General features: G+C 38.4%; 1 protein-coding gene across 1 annotated transcript in view; it reads right to left on the bottom strand.

Annotated features, from left to right (window-relative positions):
• Positions 1–3,593: 3,593 nt before the first annotated feature.
• The window catches only part of LOC128703871 (kinesin heavy chain), a 102,807-nt gene continuing 80,562 nt past the window's right edge, over positions 3,594–25,838 (bottom strand). The window contains exons 14-19 of the mRNA XM_070087020.1: positions 25,693–25,830; positions 15,186–15,341; positions 9,407–9,592; positions 8,700–8,835; positions 7,231–7,359; positions 3,594–6,281 (exon numbers count right to left, since the gene is read on the bottom strand). Coding sequence (XP_069943121.1) covers positions 6,268–6,281; positions 7,231–7,359; positions 8,700–8,835; positions 9,407–9,592; positions 15,186–15,341; positions 25,693–25,830 — 759 coding nt within the window. The 3' untranslated portion in view covers positions 3,594–6,267. The remainder of the gene's footprint in view (positions 6,282–7,230; positions 7,360–8,699; positions 8,836–9,406; positions 9,593–15,185; positions 15,342–25,692; positions 25,831–25,838) is intronic.

Here is a 25,838-nt window from a genome sequence, read left to right as displayed (position 1 = left end):
CGGAATACGTGAACCGTGCAAGTACAAGGAAGTATCCAGTATAAGCGGGCATCTAGTGAAGGTAATGAATCAGGTTTTCGTACTGGAAAATTTAAAGCCACGAGAAGTGGTCCAATGGGAGACTCGGTCTATCACAACCTGAAGGGAGACTGCTACTAGTCAACAGTTAGTGCCCGAGTAAGCTATAGCGAAGTCATCAACATAAAGTCATGACCAAATATGCAAAGGAAGAATGGAACGTAGGTCATTTATAGCAAAGAGAAAAAATAGTAGTACTGAGGACACAACCTTGTGGGACTCATTCAACTTGTACAAAGTCCAAGGAAAGCAAGGCGCCAATACGGACCCAAAAATGTCTATTGGAGAAGAAAGCAGCGATGAAGTTTGGTAGATTACCGCGGAGGCCTAAGGAGTGGGCTTGGGCTAGAATGTTATACCTCCAAGTGGTGTCATATGCCTTCTCTAGATCGAAAAAGACTGCTAGGACAGAGTGGTTGTTAGCAAAGGCATTTCGAATATACGTATTGAAGTGGAGCAAGGGGTCTGAAGTAGAGTGGCCTTTGCAAAAGCCATATTGGTGAGGGTCAAGGCTGTTGTGTCTCTAAGAGCCGCATCAGATGTCTATTCACCAATCATTCCATCACCTTGCAGACCACACTGGTCAGGGCAATGGGACGATAGTGAGAGGTGTCAAGTCCTGAGGTGCCCAGTTTGCAAAATGGTAGTACAATAGCCGATTTCCAGTGTTGTGGGAGAACCCCTCACTCCCAAATTAGACTGAAAAGACGTCAAAGAACAGGAAGGCCCATAGAATGGAGATGTAGCATAATGACGTGGATATCATCAGGTCCTGGTGCCGACAGCCAGCACATGGAAAGCATGGACTCTAATTCTAGAACAGTAAAAGGTATGTTATACAGCTCCAATCCATCGGAGGAGAAATCTAAGGGCAACTGCTCTTTGGTAGGTTTAGACACAAGAAATGAGGGACAGAGGTGAAGCCCTCAGGAGATACGGACAAGATAGTTCCTGATTTTTGTGGCAACTTCTAAAGGCTCTGGTGAAATATAACAATATAATCCTTCACTTTGGGAAGATAGACAAGCGTGTTCACTATTATAATCAAAAAGAAGTGCTGAACCTACAAGGGTCATACAGCACCAGCAAAGTGTGTTCAGTTTTTATCAAAGGAAAAGGGCATTTTCAAGTTATTACATGAACACGAAACGGTATTTTGCTTACGTAAACAGAAATAGAAAACAAAATACAGTGGTACCCAGAGTTTCGGCCATAATTCGTTCCAGAAGAATGTTCAAGTGCCGTTACCGAACGAATTTGTTCCCATAAGGAATAACGTAAATTAGATTAGTCCATTTCAGACCCCCATAAATACACTTACAATAATACACTAACATAATTGTTCGAGTTGGGAGCTATATGAAACTTGGGGTACCACTGTAATCATAACATAATTCTGTATTAAGGATTTCAGATGTGAGTGTGGGGGAGGTAAGACAGAATGTAGGGTTGTGGATGAGCAAGGTGGTTTCAGAGTGGGTAGGGGATGTGTAAATCAAGTGTTTACATTGAAGCATGTAAGTGAACAGTATTTAGATAAAGGTAGGGAAGTTTTTATTGCATTTATGAATTTAGAAAAGGCATATGATAGTGGATAGAGGAGCAATGTGGCAGATGTTGCAAGTACAGTGGACCCCCGCTTAACAATCACCTCCAAATGCGACCAATTATGTAAGTGTATTTATGTAAGTGCGTTTGTACGTGTATGTTTGGGGGTCTGAAATGGACTAATCTACTTCACAATATTCCTTATGGGAAAAAATTCGGTCAGTACTGGCACCTGAACATACTTCTGGAATGAAAAAAGTTCGTTAACCGGGGGTCCACTGTATATGGAATAGGTGGTAAGTTACTAAACGCTGTAAAGAGTTATGAGGATAGTGAGGCTCAGGTTAGGGAGTGTAGAAGAGAGGGAGATTACTTCCCAGTAAACATAGGTCTTAGACAGGGATGTGTAATGTCACCATGGTTGTTTAATATATTTATAGATGGGGTTGTAAAAGAAGTAAATGCTAGGGTGTTTAGGGGAGGGGTGGGATTAAATTATGGGGAATCAAATACAAAATGGGAATTGACACAGCTGCTTTTTGCTGATGATACTGTACTCATGGGAGATTCTAAAGAAAAATTTCCAAGGTTAGTGGATGAATTTGGGAGTGTGTATAAAGGTAGAAAGTTGAAAGTGAACATAGAGTAAGGTGATGAGGGTATCAAATGATTTAGATAAAGAAAAATTCGATATCAAATTGGGGAGGAAGAGTATGGAAGAAGTGAATGTTTTCAGATACTTGGGAGTTGACATGTCAGTGGATGGATTTATGAAGGATGAAGTTAATCGTAGAATTGACGAGGGAAAAAAGGCGAGTGGTGCGTTGAGGTTTATGTGGAGACAAAAAACGTTATCTATTGAGGCAAAGAAGGGAATGTATGAAAGTATAGTAGTACCAACACTTATATGGGTGTGAAGCTTGGGTTGTGAATGCAGCAGCGAGGAGGCGGTTGGAAGCAGTGGAGATGTCCTGTCTAAGGGCAACGTGTGGTGTAAATATTATGCAGAAAATTCGGAGTGTGGAAATTAGGTGGTGTGGAGTTAATAAAAGTATTAGTGAGAGGGCTGAAGAGGGGTTGTTGAGGTGGTTTGGTCATTTAGAGAATGGATCAAAGTAGAATGACATGGAGAGCATATAAATCTGTAAGGGGAGGAAGGCGGGGTAGGGGTCGTCCTCGAAAAGGTTGGAGGGAGGGGGTAAAGGCGGTTTTGTGGGCGAGGGGCTTGGACTTCCAGCAAGCGTGCGAGAGCGTTCGATAGGAGTGAATGGAGACGAATGGTATTTGGGACCTGACGATCTGTTGGAGTGTGAGCTGGGTAATATTTAGTGAAGGGATTCAGGGAAACCGATTATTTTTATATATTATTATTACAATCAAGGGGGAAGCGCTAAACCCGGAGGATTATACAGCGCCTGGGGGGGGGGGATGTGGAAGGCATTCAGGCTTAATTTGGGGAACTGGAGCACAGATCCAATTCCCTAAATCAAGAGCCCCTCACCAACATCAAGGAACCTTCCTTGAGGGGTTATTTTTATATAGCCGGACTTGAATCCTGGAAATGGGAAGTACAATGCCTGCACTCTAAAGGTGGGGTTCGAGATATTAGCAGTTTGGAGGGATATGTTGTGTATCTTTATAGGTATATGCTTCTAAGCTGTTGTGTTCTGAGTACCTCTGCAGAAACAGTGATTATGTGAGAGTGAGGTGAAAGTGTTGAATGATAAAAGTATTTTCTTTTTGAGGATTTTCTTTCTTTTTTGGGTCACCCTGCCTTGGTGGGAGACGGCCGACTTGTTAAAAAAAAAAAAAAAAAAAAAAAAAAAATTAAAATGACTAGGAAAGATTCTATACATAATACCTTCCCATGGCATTGCTGTTAGAAGCCTAATTAATATTTTTTACCTTATTATATCAGTATCTTAAATCAACTTCACACCTTGAGGAACACAAATAAAACAAAAATCATTAATTAGTGATTTTACTGCAGTACCTTTCCATAGTACAAGCATGTAAAGCTGAGGCAGCAATTTTAGTGCAATAAATTTTACAAATGTAAAATGGTTTTACACTGCTCTTGTTTTTTCCTCCCCTGCATTAAGTTCACCTGGAAGGTCTGATCATGGACCAGGGCATAATACACCTAAATCCTAGCAAACATGGAGAAAAAGCTGTGGTAATACTCTTCTCATTGACTGGGTAATAGATCTGGGTTGTAGAAAGAACTTTCTTCCTACATCTGGACTACAATGCTCTGTACATAATCATGTAGTGTTTGTCAATACCTAACACCAGTGCTAAGATCACATAATTTCACACGAAAAATTTATGGCCTTTCTTTGGCATACCATTCTGGTCATTTTATTTAAATTTTTTTTAATTGTACTTGCTTCTAATTTTCACTTATGATCATTTGATTCGTCTCGACTATATGCTCTTGACATATTCTTATTGAAAAGAATATGGGAGAACAGACAATCTTTCACAATGAACAAAGACAAGAATAATTTTTTATTGCTATACAGATCAATCATAATGATCTACTGCATATCAAGCTTGATTTAGTTAATACTAGATTTCCTATTCATGCAGTTTTACATAATCCAAGGCAATGTTGCATAATTCCATAGCTGATGGCAAAGTATTTTAAGCCATTAGGTAAGATGATGTAAAAGTGTAGTTTATAGTGTGATAAACTGGATGAAATTACTGTGATTATCATGCACGATATAAACTTGCCAGCTTTCCTACTGGCAAGGATAAACTTAAGGCAACAGTGGGATGGATAAAATGTAGCTGCTCTCATACTATAATTAAGATAATAAATAAATTAGCCAAATTAAATACTAGTCTTCTCCATCAGGAATGGACTTAAAAAAAAAAAAAAGATAAAAAAGAAAACTACTAATAATGTTTCTAATACCAAGGTTAATAAGGGCACTGTAGGATATCTTATATTCAATTTTAAAGCTGAAAGAGATCACTCAACCTAATGTACAAGTGACTGCTGGTCTAGTGGTGAGGGACATACATGGACAAGTAGTGCCACAGGCCACTACAGAAACAATAATGCGCTATATTTATATATTTAGTTAAGAGAGATTTAGCATAAATTGTCTCAACATAAAATATATCTTCTCTGAGAAGCATACAGCCTATCAACTTCTTAAAACTCCATGTTCCCATTGTAACTATCATAACTGGGAATAAATAGGACCTTTCTGACTCTCTCAGTCAGTAATGGTTACATGAAATTTGTACTGCACAAATTTCAAAAACATTAATTGCTGTGTACATAAAGTTACATATAAAACCTGGAACAATAATATAAGTCAGACACTGTCTGAACATCACCTATGCGAGTATTGCTTTCAGTATTCTTTCACTATTTCACGACCTTTATAATCATCATTTTTTGTCAAAGACTAAAAAACAAGAGACATCACTTTATACAAACGAGTTTCTTGACCAAGAGACATGTATTCTTCAGTCATAAGAACAGCCATTTAGAAATACAGATAATTAAACACCATCTATATGTATTCCAAGACTGCTTATCTTACAAATGCAATGGAAAATTAACATTAAAATGAACAGCACAAGCTGAATTCTAATATATGAAAAGCAAACAAAAACTGAGCATCATATACTGTAATTTTAATCCTCAGCAAGCTATACAGGTATGCTCTATATTTCATTATTTTATAACAAGTTATAATTTATATTTTACATACAATTATCAATACTTTAGAATACAGTACATTTCTAAATAGCTGCTTATAGAACTGTAATTCATCAATTCAGAAAAATAAATCCATCAAAAGTCTTTAGTACATTATGATATGAAACTTTACATTTTTGTACATCAGAAATGTCACAGGTATGAGATAATCGGATTTTAAAACTTAGACATTTTATAACCATTAGAAAGCAGAAATATAAACATAACATTTATAAGCTTTTCACAGTTTCCAGGATTCACAATTTTTACAAAATTACAACTTGCCTCGTAAAACAATCTTTGCTTTGGTCCAAATATTTCCCAAATTCATGAGGCTTACTTACTGATATTATGCAAAAATTAATTTTAATGGAAATAATAATTTAGTCTAACAACCTACACCTTTCATCTTCCACCTTCACCATAAAGCTTGTTCATGGTGCTTATTACCCAGTAATAAATCTGCATGAGACCTGACAGGTAACAGCGTCCCTCAGTTTGTGCTTTACTCTGCATGAAGTATTTCTTCTGGACGTCTCGTGATAAACTATGATGATGCTAACAGGAAAATTACTTGTGATGAACCTTGGTTTGTACTTCTGAAGGCTAAATTTTATACCAAGGAAAAATATAAATCAAGCATTCACAAGTATTAATGAAAAACATAACCTTATGCAGAGAAAAATTATTGGAATATGCAACACAATATGAATATCCAAGGTTCTACGAAACAACCATTTCATTTCCCCCATTCTCATTACCCATTGGTTTCTTAAAAAAATAAACAAACAAGTTTTACTGGAGGGTGCACAAATTTGGTGTCAAACTGAGATTGGTAACAATGTTTCATGAGAACATGGCCACAGCTTGACATAAACAGGGGCTGGATTCTATCTCAGGAACATGACCAAGAGCTAAATTTAGCTTGATGTGTCTGAAAGAAAAAAAAAAAGAAAAGAAAATTAAGACCCAAGTTAATATATAAAAAAATTAGTTACAGAATTGTTTTCAAAGCCATTTCTTTTGTTCTGCTGGCATTCTGCTTTTTGGCAATGTCCACTTTGTCAGTAGCCTAGAACCTAACCTGCCATTTAAGTGGGGCCCTATTTTATTTGCATGTACCATAAATGCTTCTGATCACGAGTTTCACATATCTTTGGGTTAAAAATTGAAATGTACATTTAAAAAGTATACTTATTTTGTTAGAAAGAGATGATAAAAATAATGTTTAGTCTTATGAAGACTTCCTAGGCATGTAAAGAATATTTTCAGATATTTTTCTACTTTTAATTTTCCACGAGATGTGGATTCATGATCAGGTAATTTCATTTAATTCAAAGTGCTAAACCCATAGGGGTCATACAGCACTCGGGGAAAAGGAAGGTATTGATGTTCAATCCAAGGAAAGAGAGGTTAAGTCCAGTTCCTTGGAGCAAGAACCCTTCACCAGTGTCAAAGCACCTACCACGAGAAGATGTGATGTAGCAGCCATGGTACATAATGTCATGAATGCAAAGCACATTATTTTTTTTTACCCTAACTAGTGTATTTTACTATTATTTCAACTAATATTTTGTCCAGTTATTTATAACTAGCATATCTGAGCAGTCATTTTTAACCAGCATGTTTGTTCTGTCACTTATAACTAGTACACAGTACAGTCATTAACAGGTAAATTGTTTGTCCAGTCATTTATAAATTACATATTTGTTCCATTTTTCTATTATTTGATTGCAAAAACTACACTGAGATGTTGAGATTGTGTGCAAAACTCAAGAATATTTAGTTTTACTAAAATTTTCGTAAGCTTCAATTTTTTAAAATTTAAGAGTTGTGTTGAATAAATGCTAAGAATAAAGTCATTGGGGAATTAAGCTACATACCCATGCGGGGACCTCCACTTGCTACCCGCTTTTGCACTGCTGGGGGCTGGTAGGGCTGCATGCCACCACGAATAACTGGATTGGATGCATGATTTGCTTGAGGGGCATGTCCAGCACGAATTGGTTTGGCTGTGAAAGATAAATACTTTGTATACTGTACTGATATGCAATATTATTGTAAAATAATTATTCAGCATATTTTTTCTTTTAACACTCTGGCCATCTCTACCGAGGCAGGGTGACCCAAAAAGAAATAATTTCACCATTATTCACATTATCACTATCTTGCCAGAGGCGCACAAATACAACCCATTAGGTGTCCCTCTAAACAGCAAATATCCCAAAAGTGCCCTTTAGAGTGCAGGCACTGTACTTCCCATGCCAGGATTCAAGTCCGGCTAACTGGTTTCCCTGAATCCCTTTACAAAATATAACCTTGCTTACACTCCAACAGCTCATCAGGTCCCAAAAACCATCTGTCTCCCCTCACTCCTATCTAACACACTCATGCATGCCTGCTGTATGTCCAAGCCCCTTGCACCCAAAACCTTCTTTACCCCCTCCCTCCAGCCATTCCTAATGGGTGATCCCTACCCTGCCTTCCCTCCAATACAGATTTTTACACTCTCCAATTCATCTTATTTTGCTCCATATTCTCTAAATGACCAAACCACCTCAACAACCCTTCCTTGGCCCTCTGAATAATACTTTTAGTAACACTGCACCTCCTTCTAACCTCCAAACTATGAATTATCTGCATAATATTCACACCACACACTGCCCTCAGACACATCTCCACTGCCTACAATCACCTCCTCGCTGCAACATTCACAACCCATGCTTCACACCCATATAACAGTGTTGGTACCACTATACACACATGCATTTATTCATACATTTTTTCTTCTTTCAACAAACCGGCCATATCCCACCGAAGCAGGGTGGTCCAATAAGAAAAGCAAAAGTTTATCTTTTTTAACTTTAGTAATATATACAGGAGAAGGGGTTACTAGCCCCTTGCCCGCGGCACTTAAGTCGCCTCTTACGACACGCATGCCTTACGGAAGAAGAATTCTGTTCCACTTCCCCAGGGAGTATTCATATATTTATCTTTAATAAATACTGAAAAATTTACAGTAAAAACTTTGATATAATGGACTAATAGGGAAAACTTCCTGAGTGTCAGTTAGATTAGAATGTTAGAAAATACCCTTAAACTGGACTGTAAAGGAAGAACCCTCACCTCCTGTCATTGATATATATTTAGAAATTACTCATTATTTATTTTAAAGTGATCTTGTGCATTATTGCTAAGCAATACATAGGCATTTCACCTGAAAACTGTTGATATTGGTGACCTTGTTTCCTCCTTCCTAATTTTCACAGGCTTCTATGCCATTTGTAAATTTAATATATAAAAGAATTGTCAAAAAAAAAAAAAAATATAACCATGCAGTTAGTCCACTCACCAATCTGTGCAGCAGTGCCTCTACGTTGAAGGTTCTTTTGCCTCACAGCTTCTTTAATTCGGTCAACTTCCTGTTGGTATCTTTTGCGATCCTTCATTGCTCCTTCCTTAGCCTCCTTTAATGCTGTTTCTAATGCCTGAAATGTTATAAACCATTTTCTCTAAAGATCGTACTCGAAGAGATGAGCAGCCATTTTTAGTATCACTAACAATAGCTTTCTTGAGGATGATTCTATCAGAAACCATTCATTTCTCACCTTGAAATATACGTACAGTATTTTCACCATTCAAGAAATGAACTCTTAACTAAACCAATGTGCCAACTCACAGATATCATCATCCTGTACACTGTTTAATATTTAATAAAGTGTATACATGTACCTTTAAAATTTTATATGTTAGGGGTCAAACTCTGATAAGTCTGGAACTACAAAGCAAATATATAAAAGCTTTGGCCCATCATCCTGTTTCATACATAAACATTTCTTAACATGAAAACATGTAGAGCCCATAAATCATATATAACCAAATTATTAAAGGATTGATGGGTTAACAAGCTAAAGTAGAACATGGCTTAGCCTGGAAAACATTCGTTTTCCAGGCAAAGCCTGGAATGTAGGCTCCTTAAATATTAGGGAAAAGAAAAGAAAAACAAGGGATGCAAAGAAGGGGGAGGGGGAAGAGAGATTTCATTTCACAGCTACTCACCTTCACTCGCTCCATTGTTGCTCTAAGTCTCTTCTCAAGTTTGGGAAGCTCACATCGGAGATCAGCATTATCGCGGACCAGTTGTTTATGCACCTTTGTTAACTGATCCAAGTTGTTTTCCAAAAATTGGATCTTTTGTTTCTGAGCTAATGATCCACCAGATTCATCACTTTCTTCTGTTGCTGACTGTAAAGTAAAATGATTTACATTTCATTATTCCTTAAGAAATTACAATTTAGAAGCTCAATGTTCTATTCTGATGCACAAAGAAACTTTCCATGTCTAAAAACTTATTTTTCTAGAAGAATTACAAATGAACAATTGCCTCCATACACTATATAATTTTATCAAGTGCTATAATCAACATATTATATTTTGCATGAGCAGCAGCATTCATCAAATGCCATCGTTTCAATTATCTAAATGCAGTCAGCTCCCTCTTGATGAACAACTGCAAAACATAATTTTGAATAATAGCAAAAACTCCAATTTCTCACCACTTAATGACCAATTTTGTGATTGTATGAAGACCAGGAGCAAACATGATCAACAAATGGGGTGTGAATACACACAATGCTAATTCAACAGTGCATGTCATTGAATATTTTCAAGTCATAAATCATAAAGGGTGTTTGATAGGAGTGAATGGAGACGAATGGTATGTGGGACCCGATGATATTGTGTATTTTTATACGTATATACTTCTAGACTGTTGTATTCTGGTCACCTCTGCAAAAACAGTGATTATGTATGAGTGAGGTGAAAGTGTTGAATGATGATGAAAGTATTTTCTTTTTGGGGATTTTTTCTTTTTTTTTTTTTGGGTCACCCTGCCTCGGTGGGAGACGGCCGACTTGTTAAAAAAAAAAAAAAAAAAAATCAAATAGTATACAGTAAAATCACTCTGTTAGTGAAAGTAGTAGCAGTGATAAAAATCATATCTTAGAACATGTTAACCCTTTCAATGTTGAAACCCCTGCTCTCAAACCTGCTCTGTGTCTAATTAAAAAAAAAAAAAGTATCTCTTGAAATAATAAGAGAATCTTTTTCTGAAGGTAATGAAACCAAAAGTACAAAATTTGATGGAAAACTTACGGAATAACACTCTTGCAAAGTTACAGGTCTCAGCGATATTCACGCATCGGCAATTTTGCCCACTCTGCGCTCTATTTTTGGCCAATTCCATTGTTCCAGTCGACCAAACTCCTAGCTATTTCGCTAGTATTCCTTCTATTCTATCGAACAAGTACAAGAAACCGCCCATTTACCTATTTCAGCTACCCAATAAAGTGATCAGAAATTGGTAATTTGGCCAATTTCATACAGAATTCAACAATTGACAGTTTAAAACAGGGTCTAGAATAAACAATGTAGACAATCCTGGCACTAAATAAACATTTCCACTGTTCATCAGTTATGTCCCCAGGCCTCTCCTATATCATGCACGAGTTTCATTTTGAAACACATTAATTAATTACTATTATGAAGACTACATTATTGTAATAATTGTATAAATAATGTCAGCGTATTCCTGAACGCATATCAGACCAACAAGTTAGATGTGTACTGGACGAGTGACGTAATTTGTGTACTCTGGAATATCATTAAAAATCAAACATTTCTGGTACTTTGAGCTCACTTTCAAGCTGCTTTCCATCCTGAAACAAATCAAAATAATTTTTATTTCTGTAATGTATCTTCCATTCTATCAAATGAGACCAAGAAACCGAGAATACAGCCATAAAACCACACGAAAACACAACACGAATTTGCTATTTTAAACCAAAACTACGGTCATTATGCACTGCATGGGGCAGGATATTTTTTTATATGGTGCACACTCATCAAACAGACCCATTCTCTCATTTTTTTTTTTTTAACAAGTCGGCCGTTTCCCACCGAGGCAGGGTGACCCAAAAAAAAAGAAAGAAAATCCCCCCAAAAAAAATACTTTCATCATCATTCAACACTTTCACCACACTTGCACATTATCACTGTTTTTGCAGAGGTGCTCAGAATACAACAGTCTAGAAGCATACACATATAAAGATACACAACATATCCCTCCAAACTGCCAATATCCCAAACCCCTCCTTTAAAGTGCAGGCATTGTACTTCCCATTTCCAGGACTCAAGTCCGACTATGTGAAAATAACCGGTTTCCCTGAATCCCTTCACTAAATATTACCCTGCTCACACTCCAACAGATCGTCAGGTCCCAAGTACTATTCGTCTCCATTCACTCCTATCTAACACGCTCACGCACGCTTGCTGGAAGTCCAAGCCCCTTGCCCACAAAACCTCCTTTACCCCCTCTCTCCAACCCTTACGAGGACGACCCCTACCCCGCCTTCCTTCCCCTATAGATTTATATGCTTTCCATGTCATTCTACTTTGATCCATTCTCTCTAAATGACCAAACCACCTCAACAACCCCTCTTCTGCCCTCTAATACTTTTATTAACTCCACACCTTCTCCTAATTTCCACACTCCGAATTTTCTGCATAATATTTACACCACACATTGCCCTTAAACAGGACATCTCCACTGCCTCCAACCGTCTCCTCGCTGCTGCATTTACCACCCAAGCTTCACACCCATATAAGAGTGTTGGTACTACTATACTTTCATACATTCCCTTCTTTGCCTCCATAGATAATGTTTTTTGACTCCACATATACCTCAACGCACCACTCACCTTTTTTCCCTCATCAATTCTATGATTAACCTCATCCTTCATAAATCCATCCGCCGACACGTCAACTCCCAAGTATCTGAAAACATTCACTTCTTCCATACTCCTCCTCCCCAATTTGATATCCAATTTTTCTTTATCTAAATCATTTGACACCCTCATCACCTTACTCTTTTCTATGTTCACTTTCAACTTTCTACCTTTACACACATTCCCAAACTCATCCACTAACCTTTGCAATTTTTCTTTAGAATCTCCCATAAGCATAGTATCATCAGCAAAACGTAACTGTGTCAATTCCCATTTTGAATTTGATTCCCCAAAATTTAATCCCACCCCTCTCCCGAGCACCCTAGCATTTACTTCCTTTACATTACACATTACACATCCCTGTCTAAGACCTACTTTTACCGGGTAGTCTCCCTCTCTTCTACACACCCTAACCTGAGCCTCACTATCGTCATAAAAACTCTTTACAGCATTTAATAACTTACCACCTATTCCATATACTTGCAACATCTGCCACATTGCTCCTCTATCCACTCTATCATATGCCTTTTCTAAATCCATAAATGCAATAAAAACTTCCCTACCTTTATCTGAATACTGTTCACATATATGCTTCAATGTAAACATTTGATCTACACATCCCCTACCCACTCTGAAACCTCCTTGCTCATCCGCAATCCTACATTCTGTCTTACCTGTAATTCTTTCAATTATAACCCTACTGTACACTTTTCCTGGTATATTCAGTAAGCTTATTCCTCTATAATTTATAATTTAATAATTTATAATTTATAATTTATAATTTTTATAATTTTTACTGTTCACAGCTTATGTGAGTGAGCTGCGCTCATCACGTAGTTCTATGGCACCGACTAAGAGTTCACAGCTATAGTACTATGGCATAGACCCTAAAAGGGGTCAAAATTCTAATTACAGTGTTCATCAAATAATACAAAAGACTGGAATTTTCTGGACAAAAAAGGCTGACAAGATGCACATTTCAAAGGGCAAAAGTATGCCTAGATGTATAGCACCAAAAGATAGATTTTTACTAAGAGTCAGAAATAATGCTGCTGAGAATTTTAAGATTGAACCTTTGCTAGTGTATCATTCAGGGAACCCTAGAGCACTGAAAGGATCGCCAAAGTTTCTCTTGTCAGTTGTATGTACAAAAATTCAAACATTTTACCTTATACTGTGCTTCCTTATGACAAGTTTTGCAACTGTGACTTGTGTGACATACCTGTGATCCACAAGCTGTTTGATAATCTACCACCTGAAGCAACAGGAATTATTTCATTGTTGCTAAGACAGTAAAATGGATGATTATGAACCTAAATTATTACTGTAATTAATTTAAGCACTAAACCTGGAAGGATCATAGAGAAAATGAGCCTACAACAGTGATCATTTTATTCTTAACAGTGAACATAGTGGGTTCTGCCTTCATCTTGTACTTCATTCACTGGCATTGTGGAATGTTATCAGTTACTTCCTATTAACCCTGTGACTGTCGCAACCCCAAATCCTCAAGTGTCTCCTGGTGTCACAAAATATTTTGGAAAAAAAAAAAAATTTAAATGATAGAGAATATTTTCCCAATGATAATGACACCAAAAGTACGAAATTTGATGGAAAACTTACGGAATTACGCTCTCGCGAAGTTAGCGACATTTATGCATTAGCAATTTCGCCCACTTTCAGCCCTATTTTCAGCCAATTCCATTGTTCCAGTCCACCAAACTCATTTCTATTTCTTTAGAACTCCATTTGTTCTATCAAATGAGTACAAGAAACCACCCATTTACTGATTTCAACTACCCAATAAAGTGGTCAGAAATTGGCAATTTGGCCAATTTCACACAAATTAAAAAATATGTCAATTTCAAAATAGGGTCCAGAATGAACAATGCAGACGTTCCTGGCACTAAAATAACCTTTTCTCTGTTCATCAGTCATGTCTCCAGGCCCCTGTTATAATACTCTTGCTTTCTATTTTGCAGACTACTGCAATATTGTATTAATTGTATAAACAACGTCAACCCATTCGTGACTGTGTATTAGAATGGCTAGATGGACATTTATTGGACAACAATGTCATTTGTTCACTCTTGAACATCAGCAAAAATCAAACATTTCTGCCACTCTGAGCTCGATTTCAAGATCCTTTTCATAGTAAAACCTATCAAAATCACTTCTATTTCTATAATATGTTTTCCATTCTATCAAATGAGACCAAGAAAACAAGAATACAACCATAAATACTATACGAAAATACACCTCAAAGTCGGCGTTTTAATCCAAAAACACAGTCGGAGTTTTTTTTCTCATTATGCACTGCGTGCTGCAGTATTTTTTTTATACTGCGCACACTGACCACACAGACCCAATTTCTAGCATGTGGGCCTACCAACTTTTTCCTGCTTGATCTGAAGCTGCTAGAATTTTTTAGTATATATACGTCAAACACATTGGCTCGTAAAACGTATATATACGACCAAAACAGTCAAAGGGTTAATAGACACAATCTAATCTAATGTAACTAAAGAAATTTGCTGCAAACAGTAGGAGAGGAAACCCCATAGAATTAGCAAGGATGGGCTACTACTTGACATTAATAGTTGGGTTTTAGTATTCACGAGTCTGTGATGGTACTACAGGTTCATGAGCAAGCCAGGCTCTCTAATCTGCATCAGGTAATGGGCTGTTCTTCCTGTGATAAACGGGAAATACACAAGCTGTTTTCAGGTAAGCAACCTGCCATTATGTTAATTGTTAATTGGATAAGAATATTTCTTTTTCTTTTCAATTTAAATATGGGTTCCACACCAGCTCATTTCAATTTATGACCATCTCTTGAGCATAGCTGTAGGAGATCGTGAAGGAGTATTATACTGCAACAATCTCATGTAACTAACTGATAGAATTAATTGAACAAAAATATACTTTCCTTAGTAAGTAATTTACATATCAGTACATCATCCACACTATAAGCATAACCAAACAAGGTGAAACTAACAATTCCCAAATTCATTGAAAATTAGAAAAGAGAAACATGTTAAAAAAATTATTACCTTCTTTACTCTGGCTTGAAGATCCTGTACAAATAATTTACGCAAATTGTGCAAGGTTTGCAACTCCTTAGCGACAGTCTCTTCTAGACCTTTAAGGTCCTGCCTTGCCTGCTCCTTGCGTTCATGGACAGTTGTTAACTCACTCAACTTAACAGTCTGATAAAGAGAGAAACAAAGTCCCTTTAGTTATGCATCGAGATAATGTCTCACTCTCAAATCTGGGTTTTTGAGTGTGGTGGGTAACACAGCATGTTTGTATTATAACCCTTAATGCTACAGCATGTTTGTATTATAGCCCTTAATGCTACAGCATGTTTATATTATAACCCTTAATGCTACAGCATGTTTATATTATAACCCTTAATGCTACAGCATTTTTGTATTATAACCCTTAATGCTACAGCATATTTGTATTATAACCCTTAATGCTACAGCATGTTTGTATTATAACCCTTAATGCCACAGCATGTTTGTATTATAACCCTTAATGCTGGAGCAATCTGACATGAACATTTTTGTACATCTCCTGTATAACTTACTAAATTTAAAGAAAAAAAATAATTTTCTCCTTTTTAGGTCACCTTGCCTCAGTGGGGTATGGCCGGAATTATAAAAAAAAAAAGTACCTGCAGTATGTTTAACTAATACTGCTGTACTCCATACAGCATTAAGGCCAAGAACACTGATGCAGTTATGAAAGCATAGTCTTTCCTGAATAATAAAATTAATGATACTCTTAATGCAGGTATTCCAAAATATGAGGTTCTCTTTATAATAAAAACCGAATTTCAATCCAAAAATGTTCCGAAAGTAAATGTACAGTATATATTATACACATCTGGTTTCATAGTTTTTTCAAAACTGGAGATTTTTGACCCTGTATATGTGGCATGTAATGCACATTTCAATCCCACACCTCACCCCAACACTATCCTCCCCCCCCCCTTGCTTTTAACATTTCTGTCATGATCCTGTCAGTTCCAGCTGCTTTACCCCCTTTCATTCTATGTAATGCCTTATGCACCTCCCCCACACTCACATCCTGCTCTTCTTCACTTCTAAAAGATGTTATAACTCCCTGAACAGTGCATGAAATTACTGCCTCCCTTTCTCATCGACATTTAAAAATTCCTCAAAATATTCCCGCCATCTACCCAGTACCTCCAGCTCCCCATCTACTAACTCCCCTACTCTGTTTTTAACCGACAAATCCATTCGTTCACTAGGCTTTCTTAACTTGTTTATCTCACTCCAAATTTTTTTCTTATTTTCATCAAAATTTCTTGACAGTACCTCTCCCACTCTATCATCTGCTCTCCTTTTGCACTCTCTCACCACTCTCTTCACCTTTCTTTTACTCTCCATATACTCTGCTTTTCTTGTAACACTTTTGTTTTGTAAAAACCTCTCATAAGCTGCCTGTCTCTCTTATCACAACCATTACTTCATCATCCCACCAATCACTCCTCTTTCCTCCTGCACCCACCCTCCTATAGCCACAAACTTCTGCCCCACATTCTAATACTGCATTTTGCACTAGCCCACCTTTCTGCCAATAGTTGCTTATATCTCACCCTAACTTCATCCTCCCTTAGTTTATACACTATCACCTCTCTTTTACTTGGTGTTGTTATTTTCCTTTTGTCCCATCTACCTCTTACTCTAACTGTAGCTACAACTAAATAATGATCTGATGTATCAGTTTCCCCTCTATAAACATGTACATCCTGAAGCCTACCCATCAATCTTTTATCCACCAATACATAACCATACAAATTACTTTCATTATGTGCTATATCACACCTTGTATACTTATCCTCTTTTTCATAAAATATGTATTACTTATTACCAAACCTCTTTTAAACATCGTCATTTACCGCTGGCACCCCAAATTTACCTACTACTCCCTCCACAACATTTTTACCCACTTTAGCATTGAAATCCCAACCACAAGTACTCTCACACTTGGTTCAAAACTCCCCACGCACTCACTCAACATTTCCCAAAATCTCAATCTATATCTATATCTATCTATATCTAAATCTCTCTCTCTCTTTTTCTCCAGGTGCACAAAAGCTTACTATAACCCACTTTTCACATCCAACCCTTATTTTACTCCCCATAATCCTTGAATTTATACATTCATATTCCCTCTTTTCCAGCCATAACTTATCCTTCAAGATTTTTGCTACTACTCCTTTAGCTCTAACTATTTGAAACCCCCGACCTAATCCCGTTTATTTCTCCCCCACTGAAGCTCTCTCACCCCCTTCAGCTTTGCTTCACTTTAAGCCAGGACATCCAGCTTCTCATTCATAACATCCACAATCACCTCTTTCTTATCATTTGCACAACATCCATGCACATTCAAACATCCCACTCTGATGGCTTTCTTCTTTTTCTTTTTAGTAGGCTATACAGGAAAAGGGGTTACTACCCCATTGTTCCCGGAATTTTAGCTGACTTTTACAACACCCACAGCTTACAGAGGAAAGATTCTTATTCCACTTTCCCATGGATATAAAAGGAAAAGCAATAAGAACAAGGACTTGAGTCCTGGAGATTGGAGGTACAGTGCCTGCACTCTGAAGGAGGGGTGTTAATGTTGCAGTTTAAAAACTGTAGTATAAAGCACCCTTCTGGCAAGACAGTGATGGAGTGAATGATGGTGAAAGTTTTTCTTTTTCGGGCCACCCTGCCTTGGTGGGAATCGGCCAGTGTGTTAATAAAAATAATAAAAAAAAACTATTAAGATAAAATCAAAGAAAACTCAGATGAGTGTGTACAATAGGGCCCCCCCTTATACGTCAGGTTAGGTTCCAGGCTACTCCCAAAAAGCAGACATCGCCAGAAAGCAGAACGCCATTTCTTCCACTTATAAATGCATATAAATGCCAGGTAACAAGTTTACACTAACATATTATGTTAGCAATAGAACTAGGCATTAAAAACAGTAAAAAGTAAAATACACACACAGTACACCCATTACTTACCTTAAAATATTTGTAGTCATAATGTAGGGTGAGAGGGGAGTTTTATTTGTTTGTTTGCTTATTTAAAGTCAGGTTTGGGAAGTATGGTATCCAGCCAGGGAAGCCCTCCCCACCCCACTCTCACATAATGTAAACAAACCAGGCGAACACAACTGGTTTTCGTCACTTTACATTGTGTACAAGTTGTTTCCACGTTGATACAGTAGAATAAATAAAGAGAAACACTCCCATGATCATGTAACATCATTTTTAGAAGAAATGATGCCCTAAGTGAAGGAATACTTAAGTACAGGTACACATGTATAATTCTTTCTTTCAACACACCGGCCATATTCCGCCGAGGCGGGGTGGCCCAAAAGGAAAAACATAAGTTTCTCTTTTTACATTTAGTAATATATACAGGAGAAGAGGTTACTAGCCCCTTGCTCCCGGCATTTTAGTCACCTCTTACAACATGCATGGCTTACGGAGGAAGAATTCTGTTCCACTTCCCCATGGAGATAAGAGGAAATAAACAAGAATAAGAATTAGAAAGAAAATAGAAGAAAACCCAGAGGGGTGTGTATATATGTGCTTGTACATGTATGTGTAGTGTGACCTAAGTTTTTTATTTTTTTTTTTATTATCACACCGGCCGATTCCCACCAAGGCAGGGTGGCCCGAAAAAGAAAAACTTTCACCATCATTCACTCCATCACTGTCTTGCCAGAAGGGTGCTTTACACTACAGTTTTTAAACTGCAACATTAACACCCCTCCTTCAGAGTGCAGGCACTGTACTTCCCATCTCCAGGACTCAAGTCCGGCCTGCCGGTTTCCCTGAATCCCTTCATAAATGTTACTTTGCTCACACTCCAACAGCACGTCAAGTATTAAAAACCATTTGTCTCCATTCACTCCTATCAAACACGCTCAAGCATGCCTGCTGGAAGTCCAAGCCCCTCGCACACAAAACCTCCTTTACCCCCTCCCTCCAACCCTTCCTAGGCCGACCCCTACCCCGCCTTCCTTCCACTACAGACTGATACACTCTTGAAGTCATTCTGTTTCGCTCCATTCTCTCTACATGTCCGAACCACCTCAACAACCCTTCCTCAGCCCTCTGGACAACAGTTTTGGTAATCCCGCACCTCCTCCTAACTTCCAAACTACGAATTCTCTGCATTATATTCACACCACACATTGCCCTCAGACATGACATCTCCACTGCCTCCAGCCTTCTCCTCGCTGCAACATTCATCACCCACGCTTCACACCCATATAAGAGCGTTGGTAAAACTATACTCTCATACATTCCCCTCTTTGCCTCCAAGGACAAAGTTCTTTGTCTCCACAGACTCCTAAGTGCACCACTCACTCTTTTATCCTCATCAATTCTATGATTCACCTCATCTTTCATAGACCCATCCGCTGACACGTCCACTCCCAAATATCTGAATACGTTCACCTCCTCCATACTCTCTCCCTCCAATCTGATATTCAATCTTTCATCACCTAATCTTTTTGTTATCCTCATAACCTTACTCTTTCCTGTATTCACCTTTAATTTTCTTCTTTTGCACACCCTACCAAATTCATCCACCAATCTCTGCAACTTCTCTTCAGAATCTCCCAAGAGCACAGTGTCATCAGCAAAGAGCAGCTGTGACAACTCCCACTTTGTGTGTGATTCTTTATCTTTTAACTCCACGCCTCTTGCCAAGACCCTCGCATTTACTTCTCTTACAACCCCATCTATAAATATATTAAACAACCACGGTGACATCACACATCCTTGTCTAAGGCCTACTTTTACTGGGAAAAAATTTCCCTCTTTCCTACATACTCTAACTTGAGCCTCACTATCCTCGTAAAAACTCTTCACTGCTTTCAGTAACCTACCTCCTACACCATACACTTGCAACATCTGCCACATTGCCCCCCTATCCACCCTGTCATACGCCTTTTCCAAATCCATAAATGCCACAAAGACCTCTTTAGCCTTATCTAAATACTGTTCACTTATATGTTTCACTGTAAACACCTGGTCCACACACCCCCTACCTTTCCTAAAGCCTCCTTGTTCATCTGCTATCCTATTCTCCGTCTTACTCTTAATTCTTTCAATTATAACTACCATACACTTTACCAGGTACACTCAACAGACTTATCCCCCTATAATTTTTGCACTCTCTTTTATCCCCTTTGCCTTTATACAAAGGAACTATGCATGCTCTCTGCCAATCCCTAGGTACCTTACCCTCTTCCATACATTTATTAAACAATTGCACCAACCACTCCAAAACTATATCCCCACCTGCTTTTAACATTTCTATCTTTATCCCATCAATCCCGGCTGCCTTACCCCCTTTCATTTTACCTACTGCCTCACGAACTTCCCCCACACTCACAACTGGCTCTTCCTCACTCCTACAAGATGTTATTCCTCCTTGCCCTATACACGAAATCACAGCTTCCCTATCTTCATCAACATTTAACAATTCCTCAAAATATTCCTTCCATCTTCCCAATACCTCTAACTCTCCATTTAATAACTCTCCTCTCCTATTTTTAACTGACAAATCCATTTGTTCTCTAGGCTTTCTTAACTTGTTAATCTCACTCCAAAACTTTTTCTTATTTTCAACAAAATTTGTTGATAACATCTCACCCACTCTCTCATTTGCTCTCTTTTTACATTGCTTCACCACTCTCTTAACCTCTCTCTTTTTCTCCATATACTCTTCCCTCCTTGCATCACTTCTACTTTGTAAAAACTTCTCATATGCTAACTTTTTCTCCCTTACTACTCTCTTTACATCATCATTCCACCAATCGCTCCTCTTCCCTCCTGCACCCACTTTCCTGTAACCACAAACTTCTGCTGAACACTCTAACACTACATTTTTAAACCTACCCCATACCTCTTCGACCCCATTGCCTATGCTCTCATTAGCCCATCTATCCTCCAATAGCTGTTTATATCTTACCCTAACTGCCTCCTCTTTTAGTTTATAAACCTTCACCTCTCTCTTCCCTGATGCTTCTATTCTCCTTGTATCCCATCTACCTTTTACTCTCAGTGTAGCTACAACTAGAAAGTGATCTGATATATCTGTGGCCCCTCTATAAACATGTACATCCTGAAGTCTACTCAACAGTCTTTTATCTACCAATACATAATCCAACAAACTACTGTCATTTCGCCCTACATCATATCGTGTATACTTATTTATCCTCTTTTTCTTAAAATATGTATTACCTATAACTAAACCCCTTTCTATACAAAGTTCAATCAAAGGGCTCCCATTATCATTTACACCTGGCACCCCAAACTTACCTACCACACCCTCTCTAAAAGTTTCTCCTACTTTAGCATTCAAGTCCCCTACCACAATTACTCTCTCACTTGGTTCAAAGGCTCCTATACATTCACTTAACATCTCCCAAAATCTCTCTCTCTCCTCTGCATTCCTCTCTTCTCCAGGTGCATACACGCTTATTATGACCCACTTCTCGCATCCAACCTTTACTTTAATCCACATAATTCTTGAATTTACACATTCATATTCTCTTTTCTCCTTCCATAACTGATCATTTAACATTACTGCTACCCCTTCCTTTGCTCTAACTCTCTCAGATACTCCAGATTTAATCCCATTTATTTCCCCCCACTGAAACTCTCCTACCCCCTTCAGCTTTGTTTCGCTTAGGGCCAGGACATCCAACTTCTTTTCATTCATAACATCAGCAATCATCTGTTTCTTGTCATCCGCACTACATCCACGCACATTTAAGCAACCCAGTTTTATAAAGTTTTTCTTCTTCTCTTTTTTAGTAATTGTATACAGGAGAAGGGGTTACTAGCCCATTGCTCCCGGCATTTTAGTCGCCTCATACGACACGCATGGCTTACGGAGGAAAGATTCTTTTCCACTTCCCCATGGACAATAGAAGAAATAAAAAAGAACAAGAGCTATTTAGAAAAAGGAGAAAAACCTAGATGTATGTATATATATATATGCATGTGCGTGTCTGTGAAGTGTGACCAAAGTGTTAGTAGGAGTAGCAAGATATCCCTGTTATCTTAGCGTGTTTATGAGACAGAAAAAGAAACCAGCAATCCTACCATCATGCAAAACAATTACAGGTTTTTGTTTCACAGTCATCTGGCAGGACGGTAGTACTTCCCTGGGTGGTTGCTGTCTACCAACCTACTACCAAGTGTAAGTAGAATTAGCAAGACGTACCTGAAATCTTGCATGTTTACGAGACAGAAAAAAGGACACCAGCAATCCTACCATCATGTAAAACAATTACAGGCTTTTGTTTTACACTCACTTGGCAGGACGGTAGTACCTCCCTGGGTGGTTGCTGTCTACCAACCTACTACCTAGGACATGTATAATTATCAGTTATAATAATGTAGGTATGTAGTCCACCTGGGCTACATACCTACACCTACCTACATAGCTACACGATATTTTATGTGGCCCAAAGCCATATTATTACCAACGACATACCATGTTCACTGAGTTTAATCGTTTCTAACAACTACCTTCAGATGCCATCATAAACAAAGGGAGAAGTAATGAATAATTCATGCCGAGAATTGTTAACAAAAGCGTTATGTATTAAGGGAAGTGACGTAATGTTTTCCCTCTGCCCGGCTACCACACCTCCAAAGTATATACATAAAATGTTTATATGCTATGTAACGTGTTTCTTTTATAATTTAAGAAAATATCATAGATGGATTAATGAAATTGTCTATACTGACATAAAATAAGACACTTAATGTGCCCAAGAGTGATTAGTATTACGTAATGGAGGGTGTGTAAAGGTAGAAAGTTGAAAGTGAGCATAGATAAGAGTAAGATGATGAGGGGTATCAAAAGATTTAGATGAAGAAAAATTGGATATCACATTGGAGAGAGGGAGTATAGAAGAAGTGAATGTTTTCAGATATTTGAGAGTTGAAGTGTCAGCAGATGGGTTTATGAAGGATGAGGTTAACCATAGAATTGATGAAGGAAAAAAAGTGAGTGGTGCGTCGAGGTATATGAGGAGACAAAGAATGTTATCTATGGAGGCAAAGAAAGTATAGTGGTACCAACTCTTATATGGGTATGAAGCTTGGGTTGTAAATACAGCAGTGTGGAAAATTAGGAGTGTGGAAATTAGAAGGTGTGGCGTAATAAAAGTATTAGTCAGAGGGCAGAAGAGGGGTTGTTGAGGTGGTTTGGTCATTTAGAGAGAATGGATCAAAGGAGAATGACATGAAGAGCGTATAAATCTGTAGGGAAAGGAAGGCGGGATAGGGGTCGTCCTTGAAAAGGTTGGAGGGGGTAAAAGAGGTTTTGTGGGCGAGGGGCTTGGACTTCCAGCAAGCGTGCATGAGCGTGTTAGACAGGAGTGAATGGAGACGAATGGTTTTTGGGACTTGACGAGCTGTTGGAGTGCGAGCAGGGTAATAGTTAGTTAAGGGATTCAGGGAAACCGGTTATTTTTATTTAGCAGACTTGAGTACTGGAAATGGGAAGTACAATACCTGCACTTTAAAGGAGGGGTTTGGGATATTGGCAATTTGGAGGAATATGATGGCCAACTTGTTTTGAGAGAGACAGAGAGAGAGAGACAGAGAGAGACAGAGAGAGAGAGACACAGAGACAGAGAGAGACAGACACAGAGACAGAGAGAGAGAGACAGAGAGAGAGAGACAGAGAGAGACAGAGAGAGAGACAGAGAGAGAGACAGAGAGAGACAGAGAGAGAGACAGAGAGACAGAGAGACAGAGACAGAGACAGAGACAGAGACAGAGAGAGACAGAGACAGAGAGAGAGACAGAGAGAGAGAGACAGAGAGAGAGACAGAGAGACAGAGAGAGAGACAGAGACAGAGAGAGAGACAGAGAGAGAGACAGAGAGACAGAGACAGACAGAGAGAGAGACAGAGAGAGAGACAGAGAGAGAGACAGAGACAGAGACAGAGAGACAGAGAGAGAGACAGAGACAGAGAGAGACAGAGAGAGAGACAGAGAGAGAGAGAGAGAGAGACAGAGAGAGAGACAGAGAGAGAGACAGAGAGAGAGACAGAGAGACAGAGAGACAGAGAGAGAGACAGAGAGAGAGACAGAGAGAGAGACAGAGAGAGAGACAGAGAGAGAGACAGAGAGAGACAGAGAGAGAGACAGAGAGACAGACAGAGAGACAGAGAGAGAGAGAGAGAGAGAGAGAGAAAATGCTATCATGCATGCATCTAAGGCCTACTTTTACTGGAAAATAATCTCCCTCCTACATAATCCATCTTCATAGAAACTCTTAAATGATTTAAGTAACCTACCACCTATTCCATACACTTGTAACATCTGCCACATTACTCCCCTATCTACTAATTATATAGCTTTCCTAAATCTATAAATACAATGAAAACTTCATATCCTTTATCTAAATATTGTTCACTTATGATGCTTCAATGTAAACACTTCATCTGAACATATTTTACCCTTTCTGAAGGTTCCTTGTTTGTCTGCGATCCTGCTCTCCGTCTTGCCCTTAATTCTTTCAATAACAACTCAACCAATATACTTTACCTGGTATAATCAACAGGCTTATTCCTCTATAATTCTTACACTCTTTTGTCCTCCTTTCCTTTATACAAAATAACTACACATGCTCTCTGCCAATCCACAGGTACACATCCCTCATTCATAGAATTACTGAACAAAAATACCAACCACTCCACAACTATATCCCACCTGCTTTAAACATTTGTCTTGATGCCAACAATCCCAGCTACTTTATCCCCTTCCATTTTACCCACAGCCTCATGTACCTCAACCATTCTCACATAATACTCTTCACTCCTAGAGGATGTTATTCCTCCCTGGCCAATGCATGAAATCACTGCCTCCCTCTCTTCATCAACATTTACCAGCTCCTCAAAATATTCCCACCATCGTTCCCAATACCTCCAACTCGCCATCTAATAACTCCCCTTTTCTATCTAACTGTCGCATCCATTCATTTCCTAAACTTTCTCAACTTATCAATATCACTCCAGAACTTTCTTATTATCTGCCCTCCTTATACCACTTCTGCTTTGTAAAAACCTCTCATATACTAACTTTTTCTCCTTTACCCCCTTCTTTATTCCATCAGTCACTCCTCTTCACCTCCTGCACCCACCCTCCAAAGCAGGGTGACCTGACAAAGAAAGCACTTTCACTGTCACTCATTTAATCAATCACTATCTTGCCAGGAGGACACCAACATCATAGTTCAGATGACCCTCCAAATTGCAACATCCCCAAGCCCTCCTTTCAGCGCGCAGCCACTGTACTTTCCACCTCCACTTTCCTCCTTCCCCGTGTACGATCAATATTTACCTTTCCTGTAGTCAACTTGTTTCTTGCACGTTTGATAATAATTGACAAACTTAAACAATCATATATGCTCTGGAAAATAAAAGCTTAATGCCCTTTTAATCATCAATAAATATAAATGGTTCTATCCACAACTAATAAATATTGCACACCTTTTCAGCAACCTCTGCCTTGAGCTTCTCATATTCAGCCTTCAACTGTTCCTCTGTCACTGCTCGCTTTTGGTTCTCATCTGTCAGCTCATCAATTTGCTGTTGCTTCTCGGTAATTTCATCTCTAAGTGTTGCCAACTGAGGAC

This window comes from Cherax quadricarinatus, chromosome 20 (assembly GCF_038502225.1).
Source record: "Cherax quadricarinatus isolate ZL_2023a chromosome 20, ASM3850222v1, whole genome shotgun sequence".
NCBI lineage: Eukaryota > Metazoa > Arthropoda > Malacostraca > Decapoda > Parastacidae > Cherax > Cherax quadricarinatus.
The sequence above is the reverse complement of the archived record's forward strand: the minus strand, read 5'-3'. Positions and strand labels throughout refer to the sequence as shown.